Source organism: Peromyscus maniculatus, chromosome 14, assembly GCF_049852395.1.
Source record: "Peromyscus maniculatus bairdii isolate BWxNUB_F1_BW_parent chromosome 14, HU_Pman_BW_mat_3.1, whole genome shotgun sequence".
Taxonomy (NCBI): domain Eukaryota; kingdom Metazoa; phylum Chordata; class Mammalia; order Rodentia; family Cricetidae; genus Peromyscus; species Peromyscus maniculatus.
This window is the reverse complement of record NC_134865.1, coordinates 71,663,508-71,688,280: the sequence shown is the minus strand read 5'-3', so window position 1 is coordinate 71,688,280 and position 24,773 is coordinate 71,663,508. Positions and strand designations below refer to the sequence as shown.

The 24,773-nt window shown below is 47.5% G+C and overlaps 1 protein-coding gene across 11 annotated transcripts in view; it reads left to right on the top strand.

Annotated features, from left to right (window-relative positions):
* Ttc7b (tetratricopeptide repeat domain 7B) overlaps window positions 1-24,773 on the top strand; it is a 213,711-nt gene that overhangs the window by 152,662 nt on the left and 36,276 nt on the right. For 3 of the 11 annotated variants that reach the window (XM_076551222.1, XM_076551224.1, XM_016010014.3), the window contains 4 exons: window positions 5,346-5,462; window positions 13,031-13,140; window positions 17,240-17,401; window positions 19,918-19,968. In XM_076551222.1, the coding sequence (XP_076407337.1) occupies window positions 5,346-5,462; window positions 13,031-13,140; window positions 17,240-17,401; window positions 19,918-19,968 (440 nt within the window). The remainder of the gene's footprint in view (window positions 1-5,345; window positions 5,463-13,030; window positions 13,141-17,239; window positions 17,402-19,917; window positions 19,969-24,773) is intronic. The other 8 variants (XM_076551223.1, XM_076551225.1, XM_076551227.1 and 5 more) reach the window with 5 other exon arrangements.

Below are 24,773 nucleotides of genomic sequence, written 5' to 3'. Positions count from 1 at the left end.
GGCATTTCACAGTACCACATGGCCTAGCTCCTCACCGGTACAGTTGTAGGTCCTCCCTAAGCCCAACACCATCTTTATTCCAGGAGCTATCTTAGGATTCTTTGAAAATTTCCAAAGTAGGGTAAAATATTATTTAATGAATTTCAATGAAAAGTAAAAGTTTGAGTAACTAGGGCATTCAAATACCTAGAACTTTATATGTATCAGACTTTGGGATGAAAGGCAAATCACTGATACATGTGCACAAATGTGACTGTCCTTTAATAGATCTTGTATGTGACATTCTAGGAGCAGAACCCCAGCAACCCACTCCTCAATTCCAGGCCAGAGCATGGTCCTCACTGGGCTGGAAGTTCTCAGAGGGCTGGGGACTGAGCCTTATGCCAACTGTATTCCCCCTGGTCTCACATTGGGGGGTTTTAAATATTTGGCAGTGGACTAGACAGTGCTCTACCACCTCTTCATTAGTGTCATTGAAAGGTTTGAAATTGTCCTCTGCTTCTCGTTCAGTGCCTTGGAGTCAGATAGATTTAGAGTTCAGTGTCTGTGATGTGAGTTTGGGCAGATTAACTCTCTGCCTAATTTGCAGGGTTGTTGTGGAATCGGTGATTAAATATTTCAAGCGTCTTGCAGCTGCTGCTGCTGCTGTTGTTATTATTTTGCTTGTCTTGGAAGCATACGTTTCCTGGCTTATAATTTGTTATCCTGCAGTTGTGAGCTCTTGTGGTTTTGGCAATTGTGTTGTCGTTGGGTGGGGGTTACTCCCGTTCTTTAAGGCCAAAGAGGTGCTGTTTGGCATCCACTCTGAAGGATGAGTAGGTGCTTGAGAGACCAAAATGCATGGCTTGAAAAGATATTTTGAATAACAGAAATTGTTGTTCTTGCAAAGCCCCAGGAGCATGAAGACTAGTGAGGTGAGGGAGGAGCTGGCCATGGCTTGAGCTGAGTTCCAGAGGATGGGCCAGGAACAAACCAAGGTGGCATGTAGAAGATTCTAAATCTTAATTATTAGTGATGAAGTCTCTATTAGTTACTTTTCTCCTTGCTGTAGCCAAAGTGCCTGACAGGAAGCCGCTTAAGGAAAAATGCAGAAGGCAGATCTCTGTGAGCTTGAGGCCAGACTGGTCTACAGAGCGAGTTCTAGGACAGCCAGAGCTGTTACACAGAGAAACCTTGTTTTGAAACACATATACACCCCAAAAAAAAGAGGCAAGATGCAGATAATGGAGAGAAAGCAGAAAGCATGGTGGTAGGAACAGGAAGTGCTTGTCGATCTGTGCTCAAATCAGAATGCCTGAGGGATGAACATTCTCCACTTGCTTTCCCTGTTTTATTCAGATAAGGACCCCAGCCTATAGAACGGTGCCCCAGATTTAGGATGGGTCTTCACATCCCAGTTAAACCAATCTAGAAACAGACCTGCCGAGATTTGTCTTGTAGGTCATTCTAGTTCCTGTCAAGTTGACCGTTAAAATTAACCACCACAGAATTGGATTAGTGTTTTAATGTGTTCTGTTCTTCATTAATTTTGATTCGTTTTCAATGGGTTTCTGAACAAAATATGTTTTAAATAAGATTATTGAACTTTGAACCAAGTCTAGGAAGTACATGACTTGCGACGTTAAGTCATGGCTGTTCTTGGTGACATGCCAGCCTGTTCTTACCCATGGTGTCCCCTCTTCTGCTCACTGCTGCAGGTGACAGGCATGTTCTGTGTCCAACACTGTCCTGAGCTTTCTCGTCACTTGTTTTGTTTTTCTTGCGTTGGGATTTCCATGGTGAACTGAATGTGTGATATCTTTGGATTCAGCAGCGTCAGACTAATGCAGGTCATTGTGTATTCCGTGTTTCTGGGCCAGCAGTCCTTGCTTCCTGCCAGATGTTTTCAGCAGCCTGTTTCTGGAGAGATGATAAGCATCAGTTCTGTTTTCACCACTCTTTCCTGCCTTGTAAAGCTGCTGAAGTTCAGGAAGAGGGTGACGAGGCAGTGCCGTCTCGCTGCTCTCCTTGGGCATCCACAGCCAGCGAGTGTGCGCACACGCTCACAGGCCCGCACAAGTGTGCACACGCACAGACCTGCAGGAGAGCTAGCTGCCTGTGTTCCTGGCTCCCCGGCTCTTCCCTCCGCCAGGTTCTTTCTTGCTGTCCCCACCCCCTCCCTCCCAGTGCCTTTCCCGTCACATGTGTGAGCATTTCCACCACTGTTCTTCCTGTCTGCTTCTCTTAAATCCAGCCCACACCTCTCAGCTCCATATCCCGAGTCAAGTGTTTGAAAACTGTTATTTCATGTTAATTAGAAGTTCTTTCCCAGCCAGGAAACCTTCACAGAACTGTTCCCTCAAGCCAAGGCTTCAAGATGCACCCTGGCATTTGTACTTGGGGACAGTGGAAGGAATCATGGCTAATTGCTACTAAACAAGGAAACATTCTCACCCACTCCCGGACTTTTCTATATGCCTGGCCAAGCCATAAGACCTTGGTTTGCTCTTACCACCCAGCCACCTACAGTGTCTGAGAGGCCTGTAGGCTTCTCCGTCCTAGGAGAACTCTCTCCTAGACACAGTTGCTTGGCAATCACCTCACTTAGAAGATCCCATGGGCCTCCAACCAGAAGCTGCTGCTTCCCTCCTAACAGTTGGATTTGGGTAGAAAATTCTTGACTCATGTAGGCTTCAGCAGGAGTTAGCTTCTGGCTCTTTTTAAACACTCTCGAGAGCCCCTGAATGGCTGCCAGTATCTGGAGGTGGCCCCAGGGGCTCCAAGGGAGTTTTCATCTCTTCAGATGTGGTGGGTCAGAGCCGAGCCCCATGCTTGTCTGGCCTTCCTGTGTGTGCCCACTGCTTGCAGGTCAGGGACCACAGCCTTCTCATCACCTGCCCCTTGCTGCCTCAGCCCAGGTTCTGCACTGCCAACCAAAGCTTGAGGAGCAAGTTTCAGACCTAACACTTCCCTGGGAGCCACCAGCACCCTCAGGCTTCCTGTGCTCTGTTGGGAGACCGTGGCAGAGCCAAGTTTGGCTAGTGTTGGGGCAGGCTGCTCCTGTCTCATCTTTCACCACAGGGACTTCACTGCTCTGGGTACCATGAAGGTGGATATTATATCACAAGAGGCTGAAGAACTCTCCTGTATCTCATTTAGACTACTTGAAATGCACGTCTTGATCTCCATGGGTTACAGAGAAAGCCGTTGATGAGCAGGTGTGATGAAAGGTCCAATGAACAGAGAGCAGTCACAGTCACAGGCACTGTGGAGGGGAGGTCATGCTCTAAATCGCAACTGGCCAGAGGGCGCAGCCTTCAATGTAGAGAAATAAATACTACCTCCCCATGGAGGTGATTACAGGGGCGACACTACCTGTGTGTCTAAGTGCCACATGCAGGCCTGGCACATAGGAGGCCCTCAGCTGTCCTCAGCCGTCCCCTTCCTATCTGTACTAACAAACTGCAGCTGCTCGAGTCTGTGCCAAGTAAAGACGATAAAATAAGAAAGTGGTCGTGGAAAGGCTTACTTGACAAGGTTAGTTTAGCTGAACAGTAGAAGAATCCGAGGGCTAGTCAGTACTGGAGTCAGGATCCAGAATCCAGCATACCGAGCTGCAGGAGAGGCAGCAGCTGCCCAGCTCTGTGGAAGTGGAGGGTGTATGGCACATGGCTGGATAGTGAGGCGAGAGCTTTGAAGGGCTGGTGAGGGGTTTTGACTCACTTTGGAAGTGGTAAGGAATGGTGCCTATTTCTCTAGCTGGGACTGAATATAATTATTGAATGGGTCTGTAATAAGGTTTCTGAGAGCTGAGGGAGTAGACAAGGGAAATCTGGTCTGTGCTAGAACCTTCTCAAGGATAGTGGTGATGAGCTATGGGCTCCAAGCTGTGGGCTGCAGTCAGTTGTCTGATGTCTACAGGGAGGACAGTTTGGAGTAGACTGAGTCAGAGGCCTAAAGAAGGGAAATTCTTCAGCTTAGCACTCAGGTCTAGATGAAGCCATGGGTGACATCAAGAATAAGGAAATACTTTCATGATTGTGAAGGGACTCAAAATCCAAAAGTCTAGCCAGTAAATAGCTGGGCTAGGCAGGCCCCAAGAAGAGGCCTGCACCGTGGTCCTCTTGACTATGTGACTTCAGGAAGTCTTTTTTTTAAAATAGGGTATTCCACAGCTCAGACTGGCCTGCAACTCAGTGTATAGAAGCTGACAGTCATCCCCCTGCCTCAGTTTTCTGCATGCTGGGATTACATGTATGGGTTACCATGTCCAGCTCTGTGAGCTTTCAAAGCTTCTGAGAGAGTGAGCATTCTCCTGGAGGGCTCTCTGCAGATATTTATACCACCTGAGTCATATCTCCTGTGTAATCTTATAAATAAACCAAGGTCCACTTTTAATGAATTTCTGAAGTTTCATAAATAAATTGGCTTAGTTCTAAAAAGCATGTTTTTAATAAAATCTCTGTGTTCTGAATAAAATTGGCCACTTCAGTGCTTTTAACCTCACCACAGTCCGTCATGCTGTGCTTGCATTTGCCTCCATGGGGAGACTTGCACACGGCCACAGGTTGACCAGCAAGGTCAAGAAGCCTTGACTCTGCAGCCTCTGCTTCTCCTCGCCCCTGCAGGTACATGGCTGGCCCAGTCTAAGATGAGTGCAGTTCAGGGCCGACACAGGTCTAAACCACATGGGGTCCTAGTGCTGAGAGGGGCAGAGGACACAGCCTGGTACTAACCGAGGAGCTGTGTCCAATTGAGAACCACTCTCAAAGGAAAAACCAGTTTCTCCAAGGGAGTCTCGCTGGGTATACAAGCCACACTTAAGGGCAGGCCCGGTGCCCAGCAGTAGACAGCCAACACAAAATGAACTCCATGGTATTTTTAGAAGGTTTTTGTCTCATGCTTTGTCTGGCCTTCTTTCTTTTTTTCTTTTTTTAAACCTTACTGGTCTTTTGCTTATACATTGTTTCCAATTTTGTGTTTTTAGTGGAATTTCTGTGTGTGCAATGTGTGTGTCACTGCATCTGTATGTGTTTTTGTGCTTTTCTTTGGCTCTTCTTCCTGTTTATTTGTTCTGTCCTATTCTGGTTTGCTTTTATTTTATTATTAATTTTTTAGATGTTTGAATGTTTTCTAATGAGAGAGAAAAATAAAGGGGGTGGATTTGGGTGGTTGACTAGGATCTAGGAGGAACTAGGGGAGGGGAAACTGTGATCAGAATATACTGTATGGGGAAAAAAATCTATTTTCAATAGAAATTAAAATGAGGGCCGTGGCTCCCGCCCTAGCTGAGCCCACTTCTCATCTGATTGAAAGGCAGGCCTCTGGCTTGAGCTGTGCATTTTCTCTCTTGTCTTTCACTGTAGACTACTGTTTTCCAAAGTGAAGTTGGAGTCGCTCTGCCGGGGCCCAGACGAGGCGCTGCTCACCTGTAAGCACATGTTACAGATATGGAAATCCTGCTACAACCTCACCAACCCCAGGTAGGAGGCCACGGGTGCCTGTTTTGTGCCATGTTTGCGTGGGTAGTACAAATCAGAGCCCTTGCCTCTGGGCATTCATCTGGCATTAATTCTGTCACTCCCCTGTACCCCAGGTCTCCACAAATGCTAGATAATAATGATGAAACCTTAGGGTTTTATTGCTCTGAAGAGATACCATGACCATGGCAACTCTTACAAAGGAAAATATTTAATTGGGGTGGCTTTTAGTTCAGAGGATTAGTTCGTTATTGTCATGGTGGAAAGCATGGCGGTGTGCAGGCAGACATGGTGCTGGAGACGGAGTTGAGGGTTCTACATCTGAATCAGCAGGCAGCAGGAAGAGAGAGTGAGCCACTGGGCCTGGCTTGAGCATCCAAGATCTCAAAGCCCACCCCAGTGACACACTTCCTCCAACGAGGCCACACCTCCTAATAGTGCTACTGCCTATGGGCCTGTGGGGTCATTTCCTTTCAGCCACCACACGGAGCGTCATGCTTCTCCATGGCTGATGAAGCCTCTAAGTCATGGGTTTCTTTTGTTCCCCTCTCCTCCCCACTCCCACCCCATAATAACCCATGGATGACCCATAATGATTCATTCACAAATGCTTTCTCTCTCCAGCCTGGGACAAACTTAACCATCTTTCTAGAAATTGATGTATAGACGGTCAGTGACATACTGCAAATGGGTTTCCTGAAGTAATATTTAAAGATCTGTGTCAACAGCAGGCCACATCCTATTCAGAAGGGAAGTTGCTGTGAACACAGTTAAAAATAATTCTGAAGAAGTTAAAATTATGATTCATACAAATATAAATAAACACATATTAAAGATTTTATTAACTTCATTTATGAAGGAGCCAGTGCAAGTTAATATCCATTCAGAGAAGAATTGGAACATGTATCTAGGCAGAAATGCTGAAATGAATTTACATCTGAGTGCAAACATAGTATCTTATGATGGGATATGTAATGTGGGGTTGTCTTTCCCCAAGGTAGAAGTCAATTGTATACCCCACAGACAGATTTGTGCTAGTGGTTTTCTACAGGTTAACTTCTGCCCCTTAGAGCTGTGTAGTACTTAAGTTAACAGGAAGTCAAAGATGCTCTCCTTTGTGTCTGTGGAGGAACAGCCAGGCAACCCTGGCAGGTCACCAGCAAATACCCCAGAGCCCATTTGCCCCAAGTCTGGGGTACATTGCCAGAGGAATTTAGCAAAGAGTTATCCGATGATTCAGGTGACTGCCCACAACTCATACACCCGAGATTCCTCAAGTTCATGGCAAGGTGTATGTATGACTTACAGTGTGCTCTAAGGAGGCAGGGGGCAGACAAGGGGTCACTCAGTGGAACAGGAGTGTTGGAGGCAGACAAGTAGGCTGGTAGCCATGGTCTGCAGAGACCTCCAGAGAGGAAGGGTGGGCTGTGAGTTAGGCAGTGGGAAATGGGAACTTTGATTTTTTTAACAAAGTTTCTTCGGTTGAACAGGATGCGGTGGCTCACGCTGTAATTCCAACTCTGGAAACCCAAGTTAGGAGGGTTGCTGAGAGTCCAAGACCAGACTAGATATGAGTTCTAGACTAGCCTAGACATCAGGATTGGAGAGCCTCTACAGCCCAGCCTACAGCAGATCCTGCCTCAGCTGGTTGTTTCTGTGCTGGAGCCCATCTTTTGCCTGTACCTCCTTTAGAAAGGAGAAAATAAACCATCAGCATTCTCTTTGCCAATTTCCCTCAGTTCTCCACACCTCTCCCACCTCCCCACATTTCCTCCCACTTAGCAACCAAGAATATTGAATGTGCAGAGAAAAAAATAGCAGAATTGGAAAGCCTTTAAAAATACCTAACCAAATGCCTGGCTGTGTCCATACTCTTCTTCCCTTGAAAGACCTTTTAGGGCCAGAGCAGGGTGTTCCTGCCTGGGGGTGGAGATGACCCCTTCCAAAGTTTTGGGCATGGGGTGCAGATGACCTCTTCTAAAGCCTTGGGCATGGGGTGGAGATGAGCCCTTCCAAAGCCTTGGGCATGGGGTGGAGATGAGCCCTTCCAAAGCCTTGGACATGGGGTGGAGATGAGCCCTTCCAAAGCCTTGGGCATGGGGTGGAGACGACCCTTCCAAAGCCTTGGGCATGAGATGGAAATGACCCTTCCAAAGCCTTGGGCATGGGGTGAAAATGAGCCCTTCCAAAGCCTTGGGCATGGGGTGGAGATGACCCTTCCAAAGCCTTGGGCATGGTGTGGAGATGACCCTTCCAAAGCCTTGGGCATGGCAGGGAGGCACAGCAGCCATTTACTGGAGAGCTCCCTGTACGTTTGTTTCAACTTCATCTTCTCAGGATATAAATAAATGTTTCTCAGCAGCCCTCACCATTGCACAGATTTAGGCATGCTTGGGCAGCTGGGGTGACAAGTGACCCTGGCTAGGGAGTGCAACATGCAGAAAGAGGGCTAGCTCTCGGAGTCTGCACACTTCAAAGCCCCCAGATACAGCAGCATAGGACCAACAGCCTCCAGGCTGTCTTTAGGTAATGTGGACTTTAGCCCAAGGCAGCATCGTGATAAGAATTACGTGAAAAACACCCTTTGCTAAAAATAAGTAAGCTGAAAACTGGGCAGAAAGGTTTTTACAGGAAGCAATTGGTTTCTGTCCAGAGGAAGTGGGTCTTTGCCAGCTGCCTGGCTCTGCTGCCCTTGCCTCTGCATGTTCAGTTATGGTGACCCCTCTGCTCCACCTGTCTGGGTTTCCCAGTCTTCCCCAAGCCCTTGCATATCCTTGCAGAGGCTCAGCACAAGCCCTCAGGGCACTAAGAGGAGGTGGAGGAAGACGTGGGCCATACAGAGAGTGGCCAAATTGAGACTAGCCCCTGACTGTGTTCTCAGCAGCTCTTTCCATCTTTATTTTTGCTTGAGGGAAATCATAATAGAAGGCGGCTGCTGAGCTGAGCCTTGCACAACGTGTACCAATAGGGTTCCACCTGCTGTTGTAGGACGCAGTTCCTGCTTTGGGCAAAGTGGGTGGACATTCTCTCCAGCATACATTTGGTGAAATGCTGCCATTTTAGGGGGCTGGATTCTCCTTCCCTGGGCCTGAAAATTTTCCTGCATTTAGGATAGGGATATGTCTTCTCTCCCTTAATAAAAAATAAAGCCCCCTCAATTCTCTATAATGACTTAGCCACTCAAAACAGCATGAATCTGACCAGAACCTCAGAGAAAGGTCCCCATGGGCTCCCAGCATCTGAATCACAGCATTTCAGCCCGGTATGGGAGTAATTATTTTCACTGAGAACTTCCCTGTGCCAGCACCACACGGGGCCATTAGCCTGCGGGGTAACTATGTTTCTACCTCAGAGGAAACAAAGTTGAAGCTAAAGGAGACTGTGGAACATGTCCAAGTTCTCCAGCTGAGATATACAGTAGAGCTGCTGTCAACCCGAGGCTGTCTGACACCAAAGCTCCTCCAGGACAGCATGCTGGATGACAACCTGTTTCCCCTCCTCTTCGTCCTTTTAATTGTCAATCACTTCTTTTCCCTCTGATGACTGCCACCTGAGCCATCTCTGTCATTAGTCATAGGCTGACATCTTCATGATTGGAAGAAACTTATTTCTTCCTAACTCCTATTTCAGTCACTTACCAACAAATAGCATTTAAAGCTGACACACTCAGATGCGTATTTTCCTTCCTTCAGCCCTACTAATAATCATCAGCATTTTGGTAGGGCTTTTTTATTTTTCAGAACATGCTCTCATTCTGTCTTCAGAAAAACTGAATCACATGGGCAAATGCCATGTTGCATCCAACTCATTTTACTGTTGCAGAAAGTGAGGCCCAGAAACACTGAGAGCTTGTGTGATCATTATGACCCAGACCTAAGAAGCTAGAGAGGAGCAGGGGTCCTGTTTTAGTCAGTGTTCTGCTGCTGTGAAGATTCACTGTGAACACGGTAACTCTTATAAAAAGAAGGCATTTAACTGGGGCTTTCTTACGGTTTCAGAGGTTTAATCCATTATCATGGTGGGGAGCATGGCAGCGTGCAGGCAGACATGGTGCTGGAGAAGTAACTGAGAGTTCTGCATCTGGATCCACAGGCAACAGGAAGAGGGAGAAACTCCTTCACCTCACTTGGGCTTTTACTCCACCCCTAGTAACACACTTCCTCCAACAAGGCCACACCTCCTAATCTCTCTCAAGTAGTGCCACTTCCTAATGACCAAACATTGAATTCTTATGAGCCTATGGGAGCCATTCTGATCAAACCAGCACATTCCACTCCTTGGCTCCTATAGTCTTTTAACCAAAATCATAATGCAAAAAATGCATGACATCCAACTTCATTGTCTATTGCAGTCTCAACACTGTTTAAAAGTTCAAAGTCTCTTCTGAGACTCAAGGAAATCTCTGAACTATAATCCCCTGTAAAATCCAGATCAAAAAGCAGATCACATACTTCCCACATATAATGGCACAAGATATACATTTCCAGTCTAAAAGGGAGGAAAGGGAACATGATGAGGAAATACTGGACCAAAGCAAGACCTAAACCTCTCCTGTCAGCCCTTGCTATGGGTTTCTGTCTGCAGCCCCTCTCTTAGATGCAATCTACATTGTGTGTCACACACTTTCTAGGAGCTGGGAAGAGGCAAGGCTGTGGATAGGAACTCCAGGGTTCTGACTCCTGGTCCACCAGCTCCACCTTCACCTCCACCACCACCTCGTGCTTAGCCTCTCTGCGGTTATAGAGGACAGGAAGGGTTTCTAAGAAATTTACAGTTCCAGTTTTACTACCATCTACTCTATTCTGAATTCTCAGTCCTAACAGGGCATAGTAATTCCCTGGAGGTGCACATATATGTGTGTAGACATTTCCAGCTTATACACTATGGACTTGGAGAGCCTTCTGATTTCCTTTCCCGAAACTACCTCTTAGCACATATAACCAGGAATGGTTTTCTCTGTTTCTTGCCATCTCCCTTTCCTGGGAGATGTTCCTGACAGCCTCAGTGCCAGGCTGAGAAGTGAGGTGAGGTGATAAGTGGTTCATGAGAAGTGCCCAAGTAGACAGAGTCCCAAAGGGAGAAAGGAAAGTGACTTTTAAGTCAGTGAAAGGAACATATCTAGAAAGAAAACATTCAATTTGGAAGTAAAAGCATCTCAATTTTGAATGATGCATAGTTGCATGTACGCTGTTTTTAAGGGGGCAATGGAAGACAGAATGAGGGATATACCCAAATGTGGTTGCTCTGCCGATGGGGGGAGATGGTCTTGCATCATTATCAGTGATTATGGTTGCAATTGAGATTTCTAATGTTTGAAGTCTGAAGCCTTTAACTTCCCACATCTCCCATGGTCACCAGAAGGCCAGGGGTAAGCTGTCTGTTGGGAACTCACCAGACATAGTAACCCAGACAAATGTTTCTAGGGAGCTATGTTTCTGACCTTTGGCATGTGCCTGAAAGTTATAACTCTCCAGAATGTTCCATCTGCACACATTTCCACCCCTACCCTACCCACTTCTGTGTAGGAAGATAATCTTTCCCTACTCCGTCTAGCTAGAGGGATCACTGAAGTACAATGGCCTTGCTCAAAGTGATAACTCATTAGTGACAGACGTGGGATAAAAGCCCTGATCCCTATCCAGGCTCCAGGACCCCAGCTTTGAGATCCTTCCAATGCATCACACACGGCAGCCAAGCTCACGCTCTGGAGCTTTGCTGAGCGTTATGGCTGCAGCACCTCCCAGCAGGGTCCACTGGATGCCGGGGCAGGTCCTTCCTCTGCACTATTAATCCCTCGTGTGTTCCAGAATCTATTATATATTCAGAGAAAGCCTCCTGAAAACTTCCTGGATGAGGAGCCATTTCAGTTTTCAGATCATTAACCCTTTGTGATTGTTTCTATTCAAAACACTATGTGAACAGACCAGTATTAGAAACAGTCAGTCCATTTGACATGATTGTTTGCTCAGGCTTTTGCATTGTCTTCTGCTGAGGGAGAGTATTTGTTTCCCAGTGCGGAAATTAATAGTGCAGCTTCCAGCAAGCCTGTATGGATGATGTAGTAAGTGCAGGCTGACAGTCTGCAGTGAGCGAGGTTTCCTCGGCTTCCTGTTTCTCTAACTCCATCTCTGGACGGGGAAATTGTAGCCTGTAAACTGTGTTAAGGTTCATAACGAATCTTGTCTGTGCTGTCGGGCGGCGGCAGCAGCTGTGCACAGGAAGGAAATTGTGTTCCTTTATTGTAGATTTCAAATGTCTTAACAGGAAAAAAAAATCACTCCTAGTGCTCCAGACATTATCATGATAGGAAAATAATAATAATAATCATTTCTACCTACTTCGTAGATTGTGTCTTAGACTCTGTATGGGCCAAGGTTCTTTAACTGCTTCATCTCTGTTCAACCTGCAGTGGCGTCCATGTGACGGTGCTAGTGAGTGGTGCCAAGCCTGTTTTGTAGGCCAAGCTGGAGAAACGGGCGTCAGAAAGATGGGCAGTGCTGGAAGCTGGTGGGCGTGGCTGTTTGGAGGCAGCCACCAAAACCCTGCTGTATTGTCCTCAAGTCCCCTCTGGCCGACCTTCTAAGCTCAGGAAAGCCAGGGGGCCACAGCTCTGCTGTGACTGAATCACAGAAGCACTTCACACCACCTTTTCCTGTGTATTAAGTGGGAATACTAGCCATGTAAGGAATCCCCTCAAGTTCATGATGGTCACACTGGAAAGCAAGGACCAGAAAGCCTCAAATCCAGCAGCTGCCCTGGGAACTATAGGAATTTTGAGAAATCGTAATTGTCCTAGAAGTTTTAATATGCTTGGTCTGGATGGGGCCTTGGCACTGCAGAATTTTGGAAATGTTCTGGGTAATTGCTCTCATGCCACAGAGTTCAAAGCCCTGGTGTGGTTGGCAAAGACATCTTGGAGGGAGGGCAGTGCATTAGGAGCTGGATAAATTCATTCCAAAGTTTCCTGGCACAGAATGCCAGCCCTTCTCTCCCTGTCAAGAGACTAACTAGAAGAATCCCTCCCCTCTTTTCCCTTCCCCTCCCCTCTCCTCCACTTCCCTCCCCTCCCCTCCTTTCTCCTCCCCTCCCCACCTCCTCTCCTCTCCCCTCCCCTCTCCTCTTTTCCCTCCCTCCTTTCCCACCTGGCTTCCTCCTCCTTCCTCCATCCTTCTTTCTTTCTCATCTTCTTTGTTCGTGTAAAAGATGTGCGTGTGAACAGGTGTACACATGCCACAGCTCATCTCTGGTGGTCAGAAGGCAATTTCGGGGAGTTGGTTCTCCCCTCCACCATTGGTCCTGGGGACCAAACTCAGATTGTGAGGCTTAGGCAGCAAGCGCTTTGCCTGCCGAGTCACCTCACTGGCCTGCTCTTCTCTCATATCTTATAATGAGAAGAGAAGAAAAGCAGCCCGGCTCTGTGGGCATCACTGAAGCTGTGAAGGGTGCAGGTCCCTTTGGAGGGGGGGGGCGCGGCGGCGCTGTGAGGAGCGTCCAGACACATGTAGATGTCCCTGTGCTGCAGCTCTCTAGGCCACTTTGATCTTCATCTTTTGGGTGACTGACATTTACAGTGTGTTTTGCAGTGACTCTGGACGTGGGAGCAGCCTCTTAGATAGAACCATCGCTGACAGACGACAGCTTAATACAATCACATTGCCAGACTTCAGCGATCCTGAGACAGGTGAGAATCAAAGGCCAGAGGGGGGATCAAAGAGCAGAAGGTGGGACCAAATGCCATCGGCGGCCCCAGGAGTCGGGGGAGGGAGTAAGGGGGGCTGTGGAAGAATGTGGGACGAGGCCTCAGGCAAATAGCTGGACGCTGCACACTTAACTGAGGTGCAGTTCTTCAGTCTCCTTTTGCAGGGTTGGTTTACAGTGAAGAAAGGAATATTAGCCCAGATCAACTCCTCATCTGTTTCCCCTCGCTCAGGGAACTGAACCTTTGAAACCACAACTGGGCGGTTTCCATGCACATCAGGTTCCCTCTGTGCTGTCTACTGTGGGCTTCTGCCCTTGTTGAAATCCGCCATCTGACTTCCAGTCGGATGCATACATAAACACACAGGCTTCCAGCAGGAGCACCTGGTGGGTGGCAGGGGCTTCTGAGCTGCTAATTCTGCTGTCCCCACGTGGTGGCCCATGGCACTTACTACCTCTGTGCAATGTTTCTCATTGGCTGGTAAAGACCTCTGGGGGCAGTGTGTTCCCTGTTCATGTGCCCACAGCTCCCTGGCTGCAGGGAAGTGAGCATACCTCCCTAGTTTTCTTAGCTCCAAATAGGCAGTTCCAGCATCAGTGCTGCATCGTCACTGACAGTCTGGGGACTCCACAGACCCACAAAACATAATGAAATTCACTCAGTTTCAAGCCTGAGAAGTAGTTCTAGAACACCATTAGAATCAGCTTCTGCCACTTTTCCCCTCAACACCCAGCAAGGGACACTGCTAGTCTCTATGCGGCTCACTTCATCTTTTATGGGATAACTTCATAGGGGCCCCTGGGTCTCTTTCCTGTCTGTGTGCCACATCCCAGCTCCTGACATCCTCTGGAAATTCCAGTCCTAGATGGGTGGTAGGATTGGGTCTGGGAGCCTGGTGGTGCTTACAGAACCATCCCATAGCGATTACTGACTCATTCCTGCCAAGGCTCCAGATTCAAACTCAGTCTACAAAGTTCCATCCAGAGCCCCTGGCCCTGTTTTAATGATTGTTGGACACAAGAAATGATACAAACTATGGCTCGATAGAGTTCACTTGGCTAGCAAATACTGTTTACAGGCACACTGGTGTAACCACAGGCCACTTCCTGGAGCAGGCCACCCCACATCGGTCAGCATTTGGGGGTGGACATAGACTCCAAGGCAAAGCCCTGCCTTGTGGATACATACAGTCATCCGGGGGGCTTTTAAGGTCCTTGTAGAAAGGAAAGGTCAGACTGTCAGCTCCAGTCAAAGTGAGGTGAGGCTGGGACAAGGAGAGAAGAAAACCAGGGACACCAACCATGGCCACTGCCGAAACTCAAGCTGATTCCCAAGAGCTGCTGTGGCCACTGAGGGCTGCCCTCCCCTCAGCCTCTTCCTCAGGGTCCCATGAGAACAGCCACACTAAATCTAAGCTCTTCCCTGTCGGCTGGCTTGGATCTTAATTTCTCTTCAGGTTCCAGAACTTGCATGCTATTATTAGTAACAGAGTGCCGCAGAAAACAAATAAGGCCCTTCTTCTTGCTGCCCTCTGCTCCTGGGAGCATCTTCCCGGGGACTCTCAGGAGTGCCTTCCACAGGATAAGCCTCCGGTGTCGTGTTGTCCAAGTGGACTCTAGGCCCTAGCTAGGGGAATGGCCCACTATTTCTTCTCCCTTCTCTACCTTAGTGGCACTTGTGTGGCTGATCCCTTGGAAAGGTCCCTTATTCCAAGGAAGTCCAAGTATCGTATCTGGAGTTTGGGTTTCTGGTTCCCGTGTCCCTCACGCAGTGGAGACTACCCCCTCCCCTAAGCAGGCCAGTAACTGTCTTGCTGCACTATGTAAATGAACCCTCCAGGACCCTTTGTCTGACCTGCTGTGGATCGGTGCTGTCTACACAGCATCATTTAACCTGTAGACCAGGGGTCAGAGAGCGAAGAGGCCTTCTTAGGGGAAGTCTGTCACTGAGCATAAAACACTCTGAACTGCTAGTGTAAGCTGGAAGAATTAGGAAGCTTCACCTTGAAGGGGAAACGAGGCCTCTGTATTCTTTAGTTTGGTTCCTTCGGAGGTATCTGGCGGCATGATTACCTTAGTCACACACCTTTGTGGATGGACTTTCTACCTCAGCTGCCCATAGAGTTTATCTGTTCCTCTCATTTTTATTTCATTGAACAGAACTTGCAATTCAAATTGCAAAGCTAACTCCAGGTGTGCCATGGAGAAGCTCACCTCCACCACCACCACTCTCTTCCCGAAAGCAGCATCTCTAGTAGCCATTTGTTTACCTTCCTAACAAGCACACGCATTACTTCCTGCCCCTCCCAGGAGCAGTGGCTGCTGTGTGCGCTCCGCAGTCCGCTGTCCTTCACCTCCCGGCACATCCCTAGACAGCGTCCTCATTCCCTTTCAGAACTCTGAACGGCTCCGTGACCCCATGTTTTACATTCTGGATTCTCACCCAGCCAGCGCCAGCTCAGGCGTTTTTCTTCCCTGGCTCATGTGGTGCTGGTGGAGGCTAGCTAATTTTAACATCCACTGCATCACTGCTTATTCAGTAAAGATGGGCTACAGAGAAAAGAAAGATGGAAGGTCAGCGCGGCTTTAGTCTAACCGGAGTGGCTCTGAAATCAGGTTCTGTCTGGGAGAACCAAGCTGACAGGTGGCAGAGTGTTTTCAGTCCACGCCATGCCCGATGCCTATTCCCCTAAGTCCCAGGGCATCTGACATAAGCAAAGTCACACAATGCTGACATCAGAGAGAGGCCATGGGCTAAACAATAGCAGCTTTCCATTGTCTTGATCCTGCCACTCTGGGGTGCAGGGCAGAAGCCCCCGCCACACACAGACTCCCTTGAGAAGCTGTAGGTTGTCTCGGTCTACATTTTGTTTTTCCTCTAGAATTTAAATGTACCAGATTAGAGATACTAAGATAATGAATTCTCATCACTAAGTTATACATTTGTGCGTATATGTAAATATATATGGGAATGATAAGAACTTTTAGAAATATAAACCATAAATCCTGATTATTCCTGGGCATTACACAGTGTAGACTCCGTGTTCTCAATTCCAGAAGTTGTTGATGAACAATTATCCACGTGCGGATCTCTGAAAGAACATGAGGGCTATTCCCATACCTAAGCTCTGGCCCAGCCACATCCACCACAGCTAGCAAGAGCGGAGTTGAGCTTTGTTAAGCAGACAGGTACTACGTTAGAGAGCCCATTAGAGAGCCTGAAATCCTTCTGTTGCCCCCTGGCCTCAATGCTCCCATTAGTAGGCCCCAGCCAGTGGAGGGACAGTGTTGAAGCTCTGAGTCATTGTCTTTTCTTTGAAAAAAGTCCTGAAATAAAAGGGGGAAAATATTTTTCTTTCTTTTGCCTTTGAAATAGGATGTAGGGCAAGGGGGCTTATCTTTAATCATTGGCCAATATTACCAGACATCTATCCAAAGCAAAATAGCTTTTAACCTGAAAGTCTGATGCATTTTGTTGGGGAAGGTTTCTGGTTGCAGCTGTGGTGGTCTTTGCGTCACCCCAAAGTCCCCTCCCCCTGCTGTCAGGCCTGAGGGCTGCAGTACAAGCTTCCTTTCCAGAGGTCCAACCATTGCACACAGCAAGAGACCACCCAAAAAGCTTACATTCTGTTGTCACAGACTGGGACCATGACATGTCATCGCACTGAGCCCACTGCACACTGGGAAACTTGAGTTTTCAAGTGAACATTATATAAGTGCTTCTTAGAAAAACCAATCTGTGGACGGTCAAGAAGGGAGGGGTTTCATGCAGAAGGCCCTGCATGCTGTAGGTTAAAGACGGATGTTTTCAGTGGATCTCTGCTGAATCTGTGCCCAGGTAAATCAGAGTTATTTTGACTCCATGATGTTGCAGAACAATTAAGTAGCCAGTAGAAAACAGATTTGTTTCCTTGGAAAAGCACTTGTATCCTGTTCAAGTAGAGGGGTGACTGTATCACGTGACCTCCTTTTCTTTGCAGCTTATGTGAGTATATTAAAAGCTAGTTTATTTTTTCTTTGTGTTTCTAAAAGTTGTTGGGGTTTTTTTGCTTTCATTTTTTTTTCTCTCTTTCACTTTTTAGTGTCAGACTCCTCCTCCTCCTCTTCTCTCTCAAGAACCGAGTCTCCTCTCCACCTGTTTGTGTCTTCTCCTCTTCATTCTCATCCCAAACCTGACATCTTTGTGTGGCCCCCTGCTGCTCATTCATTCAGTGACCCAGGTCCCCACCGGGAACCTTCACTCTGTAAACATGGTTTTTTCCTTTCTTCTTAGATGCCCTTCATTTGCTTGGTGTGTTGTTTCCTGATAATCTTCCAACTGATAAGCTGGCTAGGAAACCCCATCAAATGTGTCAGGGAGAGAGCTTGCTTATTTGAAAATCCAAAGCTGTTGGGGACAGAAGGAAAGCCAAGGCTGCAGGCGGTGACCACATTCCAACCTCCGCTGAAAAGTGAAGGAGATGGGGTCCCGAGCCAAACAAGTAAAGCTTTCAGAGTGTCCCTTCTAGCTCCTGGGTCCTTCAGTGCTTTCCTGGAGCAGGCATAAAGGTAGGGAAGCAAAGTCAAGGGCTGAGGAGATGGCTCTGTTGACACAGTGCTTGAGACAGAAGCAAGAAGACCTAAGTTTGGTTCCCAGCACCCACCTGAAGGCAGGGCACAGCACAGAGCATCTGTGATCCCAGTGTGGAGAGACAGGGACGGGACGGTTGCTGAGGCTCAGTGTCGAGCCAGCCTGCCTGTTTGATGAGTTCAAACCAGTGCAAGACCCTGTCTTAAAAAAGCAAGGTAGGCACCTGGCATGGTGGCCCAGAGGGTGTGATGCACACCTTTAATCCTTGGGAGGCAGAGGCAGGCAGGTCTAGAGGCGGAGCTTAAGGCCAGCCTGGTTACAAAGCAAGTTCTGGGTGAGCCAGGGCTACTTAGTGAGAGCCTGTCTCAAAAGAAAACCAAGATGGACACCTCACCTGAGATTATCTCTGCCCCGGACAAACACGTGCACACGTGTACCCTCACACACATGTATAGGCATACACACAAAAGAAAAGGCAAGCTATAATATTTTGCCAATAATTTCATCCTAAAGAGTCTGCATTTCAATTTGGAAGTTAATTAATTCCAACTGCATATAACAGTGAAAGCCATAATTTAAAGATGACATTTGCCTGCCTGTCAACATCGAATAGGAAGCTCTTAGAGCTCTGCTCCCGGAACCTTCCCCTCTGAGGCCAGTGTCAGCAGGTCAGAGAGCACATTTGAGACATGGTCTTGGAAGTCGGTTTTCACTCGTAAAGAAGGAAGACATAGGGTCTCTATCATGAAAGTGTGCAGTGACTGAACAGCATCTTTGCCTAATCTTGCTTTTATGTAATACAGAAATTTGAAAGTCTACTTTAGGAAGTTCCAGGACTCGTCAGTTTAAAAAACACCCTGGTTGGTGAAGTCCTTAAAAGGGACCTAAATACGGTGCTCACCGGGAGAGCCCGTCCCTGCTTTCCTCCGCTCATTTGTTTGACGGTTGCTCTCCTGCCAGCAGTGCCGGCAGATTTAATCTGCGTCTGTGATTTATAAGGCTCATCTTTGTTCCAAATGCAGTTACATGCTGAACAAAAGCCCGTAAGAGGGCTGCTGCCAGGAAGAGCCACTTTGTCTAGGGTGCTTTACGGGCGGGCGCTGTTCTCTAAGCCTCTGTACAGGACAGGAACAAAGGGTCATCCAAAGTCATGTTCACACCAACAGTGACTCTTGACCTCACTCATCTGCATACGACATATTCCCAGCTTTGCTTTCAAGGCAACCACAATTCTGTGAAAGATAAAGGTGATATTTATAAACTCTTTATGTTATCTTTTCATCTACCTCAGAGCAGGATTTTCCCTTAATACAGTGCCTAGGGGCAATTGCCAACTTTGATTTTTCAAGGGAAAAAAAATGTTTTTTCTCTTACATTGGCTTTTGTTGAGTTTGTTGTCTTAAATGAGATTCTGTGGTTCTAGAATAATGTTATATGTTTCCACTGCCCACTGTTTGCCCAACAAACCCACCAACTTCTGCACCCTGCCAGTGTTTATCATCCTGGGAGTCCTGAGTTTCTTCTGAAGTTCTGGCTCTTCCAGTGACCCTTCACATCAAACTAATTAATAAATTGTTGGAGCATTGAGCACCCACTGGGCTTCCTGCTCAATGTGACCTGTCACAAACAGTATTCTGTGGTTATTCTGAGTGAAGTCATGAGCCATTGTCCCATCCTCAGGGAGAGCCTGGCTAGTAACCAGCTGTCCCAAGCATCTTTTTCTTCCTTGCAGATGCAACTTGTTAGTATAAGAAATAAAAGTGCTGATAAATAGTTTCTTGATCTAATTGTAAAGAATTCCAATCAGATTTCCTAAGCAATCAACACTATCCCAGCCCTGCACTTTGATGGACAGAGGGTTGGAGTTAATGTGTGGGGAGATCCAAAACCTGCTGGTTTCATTGTTTTCCCCTTCCTTTTGGAATTTCCTGCTTTGGAAACAAAACACATGGCATGAACTGGTCAGTTTCCATGTGCCTGGTGAACATGTCAGTGTGGACAGGGATGTCTGATTGGCCTTTCTTTACTTTAAAACAAAAGTCATTGTTAGTGGAAAAATAAAATCTGATTCCAGCCAGCCAGACTTAGAGTTGGAAGGTTATTAGAACCTTCTTTGCTTTCTTTTGAAATTTTGAGTTTTCAACTGTTTTGTTTCTTGGTTTTAATTTTGGTTTGATCTGTTGTCCCAAGGCAACTCTCCAGAAGCACACTTTCATGGCTTCCCCTCCCTCTTTTCAGTTAGTAAGTAGCCTTCCAATCTGTTAACCCTGGGAGGGTCTCCAGAGTCACACCTCCCCCACTGTCGAATGTGTACTGTGGGGTTTGAGGGTTGCGAATGTTGGGATGGTGTGATTATCTCTCACTGCTACTTGCTTGCCCGCTCTGCCACCTGGGGCACAGTCCCTGAGACTCCAGGACATAACCAGAGCCGCTGCCGCCGCCTCCTCCCCCTCCTCCTCCTCCTCCTCCTCCTCCTCCTCCTCCTCCTCCTCCGAGGCAGTGCTGCTGTGAGGACTACAGAGGAAGGCAGGCAGGAAGTGCACAGAGGGTAGATGAGAAGTGCCTCTGTGACTCCCAGCCCTCCACCTGCATCTGGAGAGATGGCTCAGCAGTTAAGGGAACTTCCTGCTCTTCCAGAGCGAGCACTCGGTAGCAAATCAGGTGGCTCATAGTGGCCTGTAACACCAGCTCCAAAGGCTCTGATGCCCTCTTCTGGCCTCAGTAGTCATAGTAACATGTGGCCACCATCTATTACACACACACACACACACACACACACACACACACACACACGCACACACGCACATAAAAAGCAATTCATAATAGGAAACAGGTACATTTTGGGTTTTGTACATTTTAATGTAATGAAAAACAGGTATTTTCATTACATTAAAGCTCACCATAAAAAGACTTACCACCCCGCCCCATTAACCCCAAGAAGCACTCTTTTTCTCTGAGAAAGTTTAAATCTGATTTTCCAAAAACTAGACTTAAACCTCCAACAGAGACTTGTCACACTTATACAAAAGACTTTAATACTCTTCATAAGGTACATCCAGGTCCCTGAGAAGAGCCAATCCTGCAGAGGAAGATTCTTCCTCATCTGTAAAAATGTCAAGTAGTGCTATCATTACACATCCCTGTGTGATTTGGTAGTGATTGATTCTGAGCCTAAGGCCCATCCACGCGCCTGGAGATGTCACCCTGGAAGCAGGGACTCTCCCGATGGAACATCTGGAAGAGAGCGGGTGAGCCAGGGCTCCCTCCACACTCAGTGGCTCTAGCAGTTGCTCTTGGGGAGGAAAAGGTGGATGGAGTTTCATTCCCCTCTCCATGAAATAAAATAAACAAGGCTGACTGGGGCTCTTGGCTCCAACTTTCCGATGACTGATTGTGAAGGCTGCTGCTCTGTTTGGGAGTAAATCCCCTGGAGAGGAGAACAAACAGGATCATGAGAGAGCGAAGCCTAAAATTGGATGGGAGGAGAGTGCAAGACAGAAATGGCTTTTTACTTCCCATCATGACTAGTGATGATTTTACACACTCAGACGTTAGTGAACATCACAATCTGGTGGTGTATAGTCAAATGGCATATTTTAACTGTTTCTCATTAATAAAGTAGATTTTTAAAAAATATATATATGTATGAGAACATTAGTGATATCCCCCACTATTTTTGAGAAGTTTATCTGATAGATACAGTCTTTTTCAAATATAACCTTTCTTTGCTATTTACGTTTAGTCAATATTAATTTAACATAATTTTCCTTAATTGGTTCTTTGGTGCCTTTCTCTAAACAAGGCTGAATGGGATTGTAAGCAATTGGCAAGTCAGTATAGAAGTGGATGTCCAGACAGGGCCACACTAGGCCTGGCAGGTGTCCCCCAGGATGCTCCAGTAACGAGTATCCATGCTAGGCTCAGAACAGCCTCCCCAGGCCAAGTGAATGTGCCGCGGGGTGGGTAAACCTCCAAGGAAACATCCGCCCACTGTAGTCCTCCAGAAGGTACGGTCTCCAATCAGAGCCACCAGTGTGGCACACCCTGACAGCTGGCATCCCTGCATGCTTGTGAATGGCTTCCCTTCATGCTTCTGTGTGACTACTTGGCCCACCAGCCTTGGCACCTCTGCTTCAGCCTCGCATGCCCCCTGGAGATGACATAGCCCTGTCTCTCCCGGCCTCATGGGCTCCTGTTCCAAAGCTCTCCCCCGGAAAGAGCTTCTCCTTCTCGGGAGAAGACAATTTGTCTGTGTCGACTGATTGAGACTATGTTAAATGGCTGAAAAGCTGAGTCATCTTGGAGCTGTGGGTGTGGTCATCCTGGTCTGTTCTTCACTCAGGATAAAATGGAAGTTCTGCTGAGAACCGTGGCCTAAGTTTGTGAGGAACCCAGTTAGCGGGAGGCAGCAGCCGTCCACTAAGCTGCTCTTGCCTGGCCTTGCTGTCACACGGATAGACATGCCACATAGAGGGGAGGTGCTGATGCCCACAGATTAGGAAGGTGTATGATAACACAGTGGGAGAGCCGCTGCCTCAGGAAGGGCAGACAGGCCAGTCTTAACCCCCGAGGACTATGGGGAAAGAACCAAAACCATCACTGTCAAGCAAATGTACAGATAATATGCCTGATTTGGTGGCTGAACTAGGAGTGGCCTCTCTCGTCTCTCCTTCCTCCAAAAACTGAGAGCTGTTGCTAATCTCATCAGAACAGTGGAGGAGGCAGGTGTGGAGACGAGCAGGCCACACTGCCAGCTGGCTGCAGAGTTGGGCAGACCCATTGCCAGGCCCTGCCTTAAGAGACAGGCTTCCCTGTTAAAGTGAGAATTCTCTAAGCAGGCCGACTGGCAGAATGCTTAGACATTCAGATTGCTGTTGAGAACTCAGGGTCTTCAGGGGAAAACAAAAAACAAAGGACTGTTTTCTCTGCTTTCTCTGATTGTTTTAGGGGCACAGCTTCTAGGTGATGGACAGCGAATGAAGTCTATTGACAGATAACATTGAATCGTTAGGGAACAGAGGCAAATGAGATCTGAGCTCCAACAGCAAGGAATTGCCACACACCAGATGCCAGAGTGCCTTGGTTTCTTTTCAGAAGAGATGTGAGGGAGGCAGGTATGGGCTGCAGGAGCAAGGGACAGAAAGAATGTGAGTGATGAGTGGGGTGTGGCAGCCACATGCTCCATACCCCTCCTAGGTAATCCTCCAGGGCCTCCAGGGCCGGGGCACAAAGAGCTGCCCAAATCCTGGCAATGTGTGTCCTGTGTGTCTACTGCTGTCTCTCTTTTAGTGAAGGATGTTTCTCACATGTAACACAACTGTCAATTGCTCCTAGCTCTGGGACAAGCACCAGGTCACTAGGTAGATGAAGTTTTCATCTTCTCCATGCTGAGAAGACACAAGAAGAGAAAGGAATTGCAGGCTTCTTGTAACTACAGCCGCTTTCCTAGTCCCACCAGACAGTCAAGGAGGGGGCCAGAAGAGAAATGTGTGCCCGTCATTCGGGGCCCCTATTTGTGAAAGTGCAGGGTGACCACACCTAAGTAAGCCTCCTAATTTTACCTAACAATGTTGTTGCCTCTAGAGTCCCTTTGAATGATGAACTCTGGTGGCTAAGAAGAGCTCAGATCTGTATGAAATTGACACAGGCATCTCTTTCCATAGGTGCAAAGGAGCTTGGCCAAGGCTTCAGCTGAAAAGCAATTGAAGCCAGCCATTGCCGGTTGTCCTCCTTATGGCAGGGTTTCCGAGCAGCTCTCCATGTGGTAGGAAAGCTCAGGAGTTCAGAGGCTGCATATGTCTGAGGTCTTGGTTCTCCACCATGGAGAAAGGTCTTTCCACCCTTATTCCTGGCCTCCCCATTCCCAAGGTGGATTAGCTGAACCTAGAAGAAACCCTGGGTTAGGAACCAGGACAGTTCTTCAGGTGGCACTTAGCCTTTTTTTTTTATCAGGTGTCCCAGACAGCCTTTTCAGGGCAGGAGGATAACAAAATACATGGGCCAAGAAAATTCAGGTTGCCCAGTTTCAAGGCCTCTTAGCCTTTGGACCATTTGAGCAGTTAGCTCACAAACCTTGGGCCGGCTTTTAGGGCATATTCTCACCTGTCTCCATCAGCTCCAGTTGAGCTGGACCTGCAGTGGCTTTTCCCAGCCACTGTGCCCTAAGGGAAAAGAAGCTTTATCTCCTTGCAGGGCATGGCAGCTGTAGCACACACACTGTGTTCCCTGGGTCACAGCAGTGATACGTACTGCTCAAGTTAGTGTGATAAATAAGAGATGCGGAGCAGCCCGGGCATGTTGCCTGGCTAATCTGTTGAACCTGATAATGTGGAAACATCTCTCCAGAGTCTTGGGTTTCAAGTTGGAAATATGTCCTTTAGTCTTCCTTCGGATTCCTTTTCCAAGACTCTGGCTCCATTTTTCCCCTGGGTCACGCACAATGTGCATTTGCTTCGGTGAGAAAAGAAGAGCCCCTTAAAAACAGATGGCTGAGCACCAGCATTTCCAACTGTGTGCCCACATACGTCACAACCACATACATACTCCTGCTCACCATTTCAGTTCTACTCAACAGTAACATGGCTGCCGTTTTGCTGTGCTGTTAGCTGTTCCTCCGAATTCTAACCCAGTGGAAGACTTACTTATTATGTCATTGCAAAGAACAGTAGATGCTAACTACTGTGTACTTTGGTCACTATTGTTTGTTGTCCACTATAAAAATTCTGAATTCTCTAATATCTCGATTTCATCACTGCAAGGCTTTCTGCCCACGTGATACATGTAACCAGGAATTGACTGAGAACAGCAAGGGATTCCTGATCACCCTCTCCATCCCCTCTCTTCAATTGTTTAATGGCAGTAGAGGGAGAGAGTCACTAAATGACATCAGTCTTTAATTCTGTGCCTGAGATTTCTAGAAGTATGACAGATACACTGAAAAAGCCCTTGGAAGCAATGAAGGTTAGAGCCTTCCATCTATTAGGAAGAACGGAGCACACTCATGTGTATCTTCTCAGTGCCACATAGTCTGTGGCCATACCACTCTG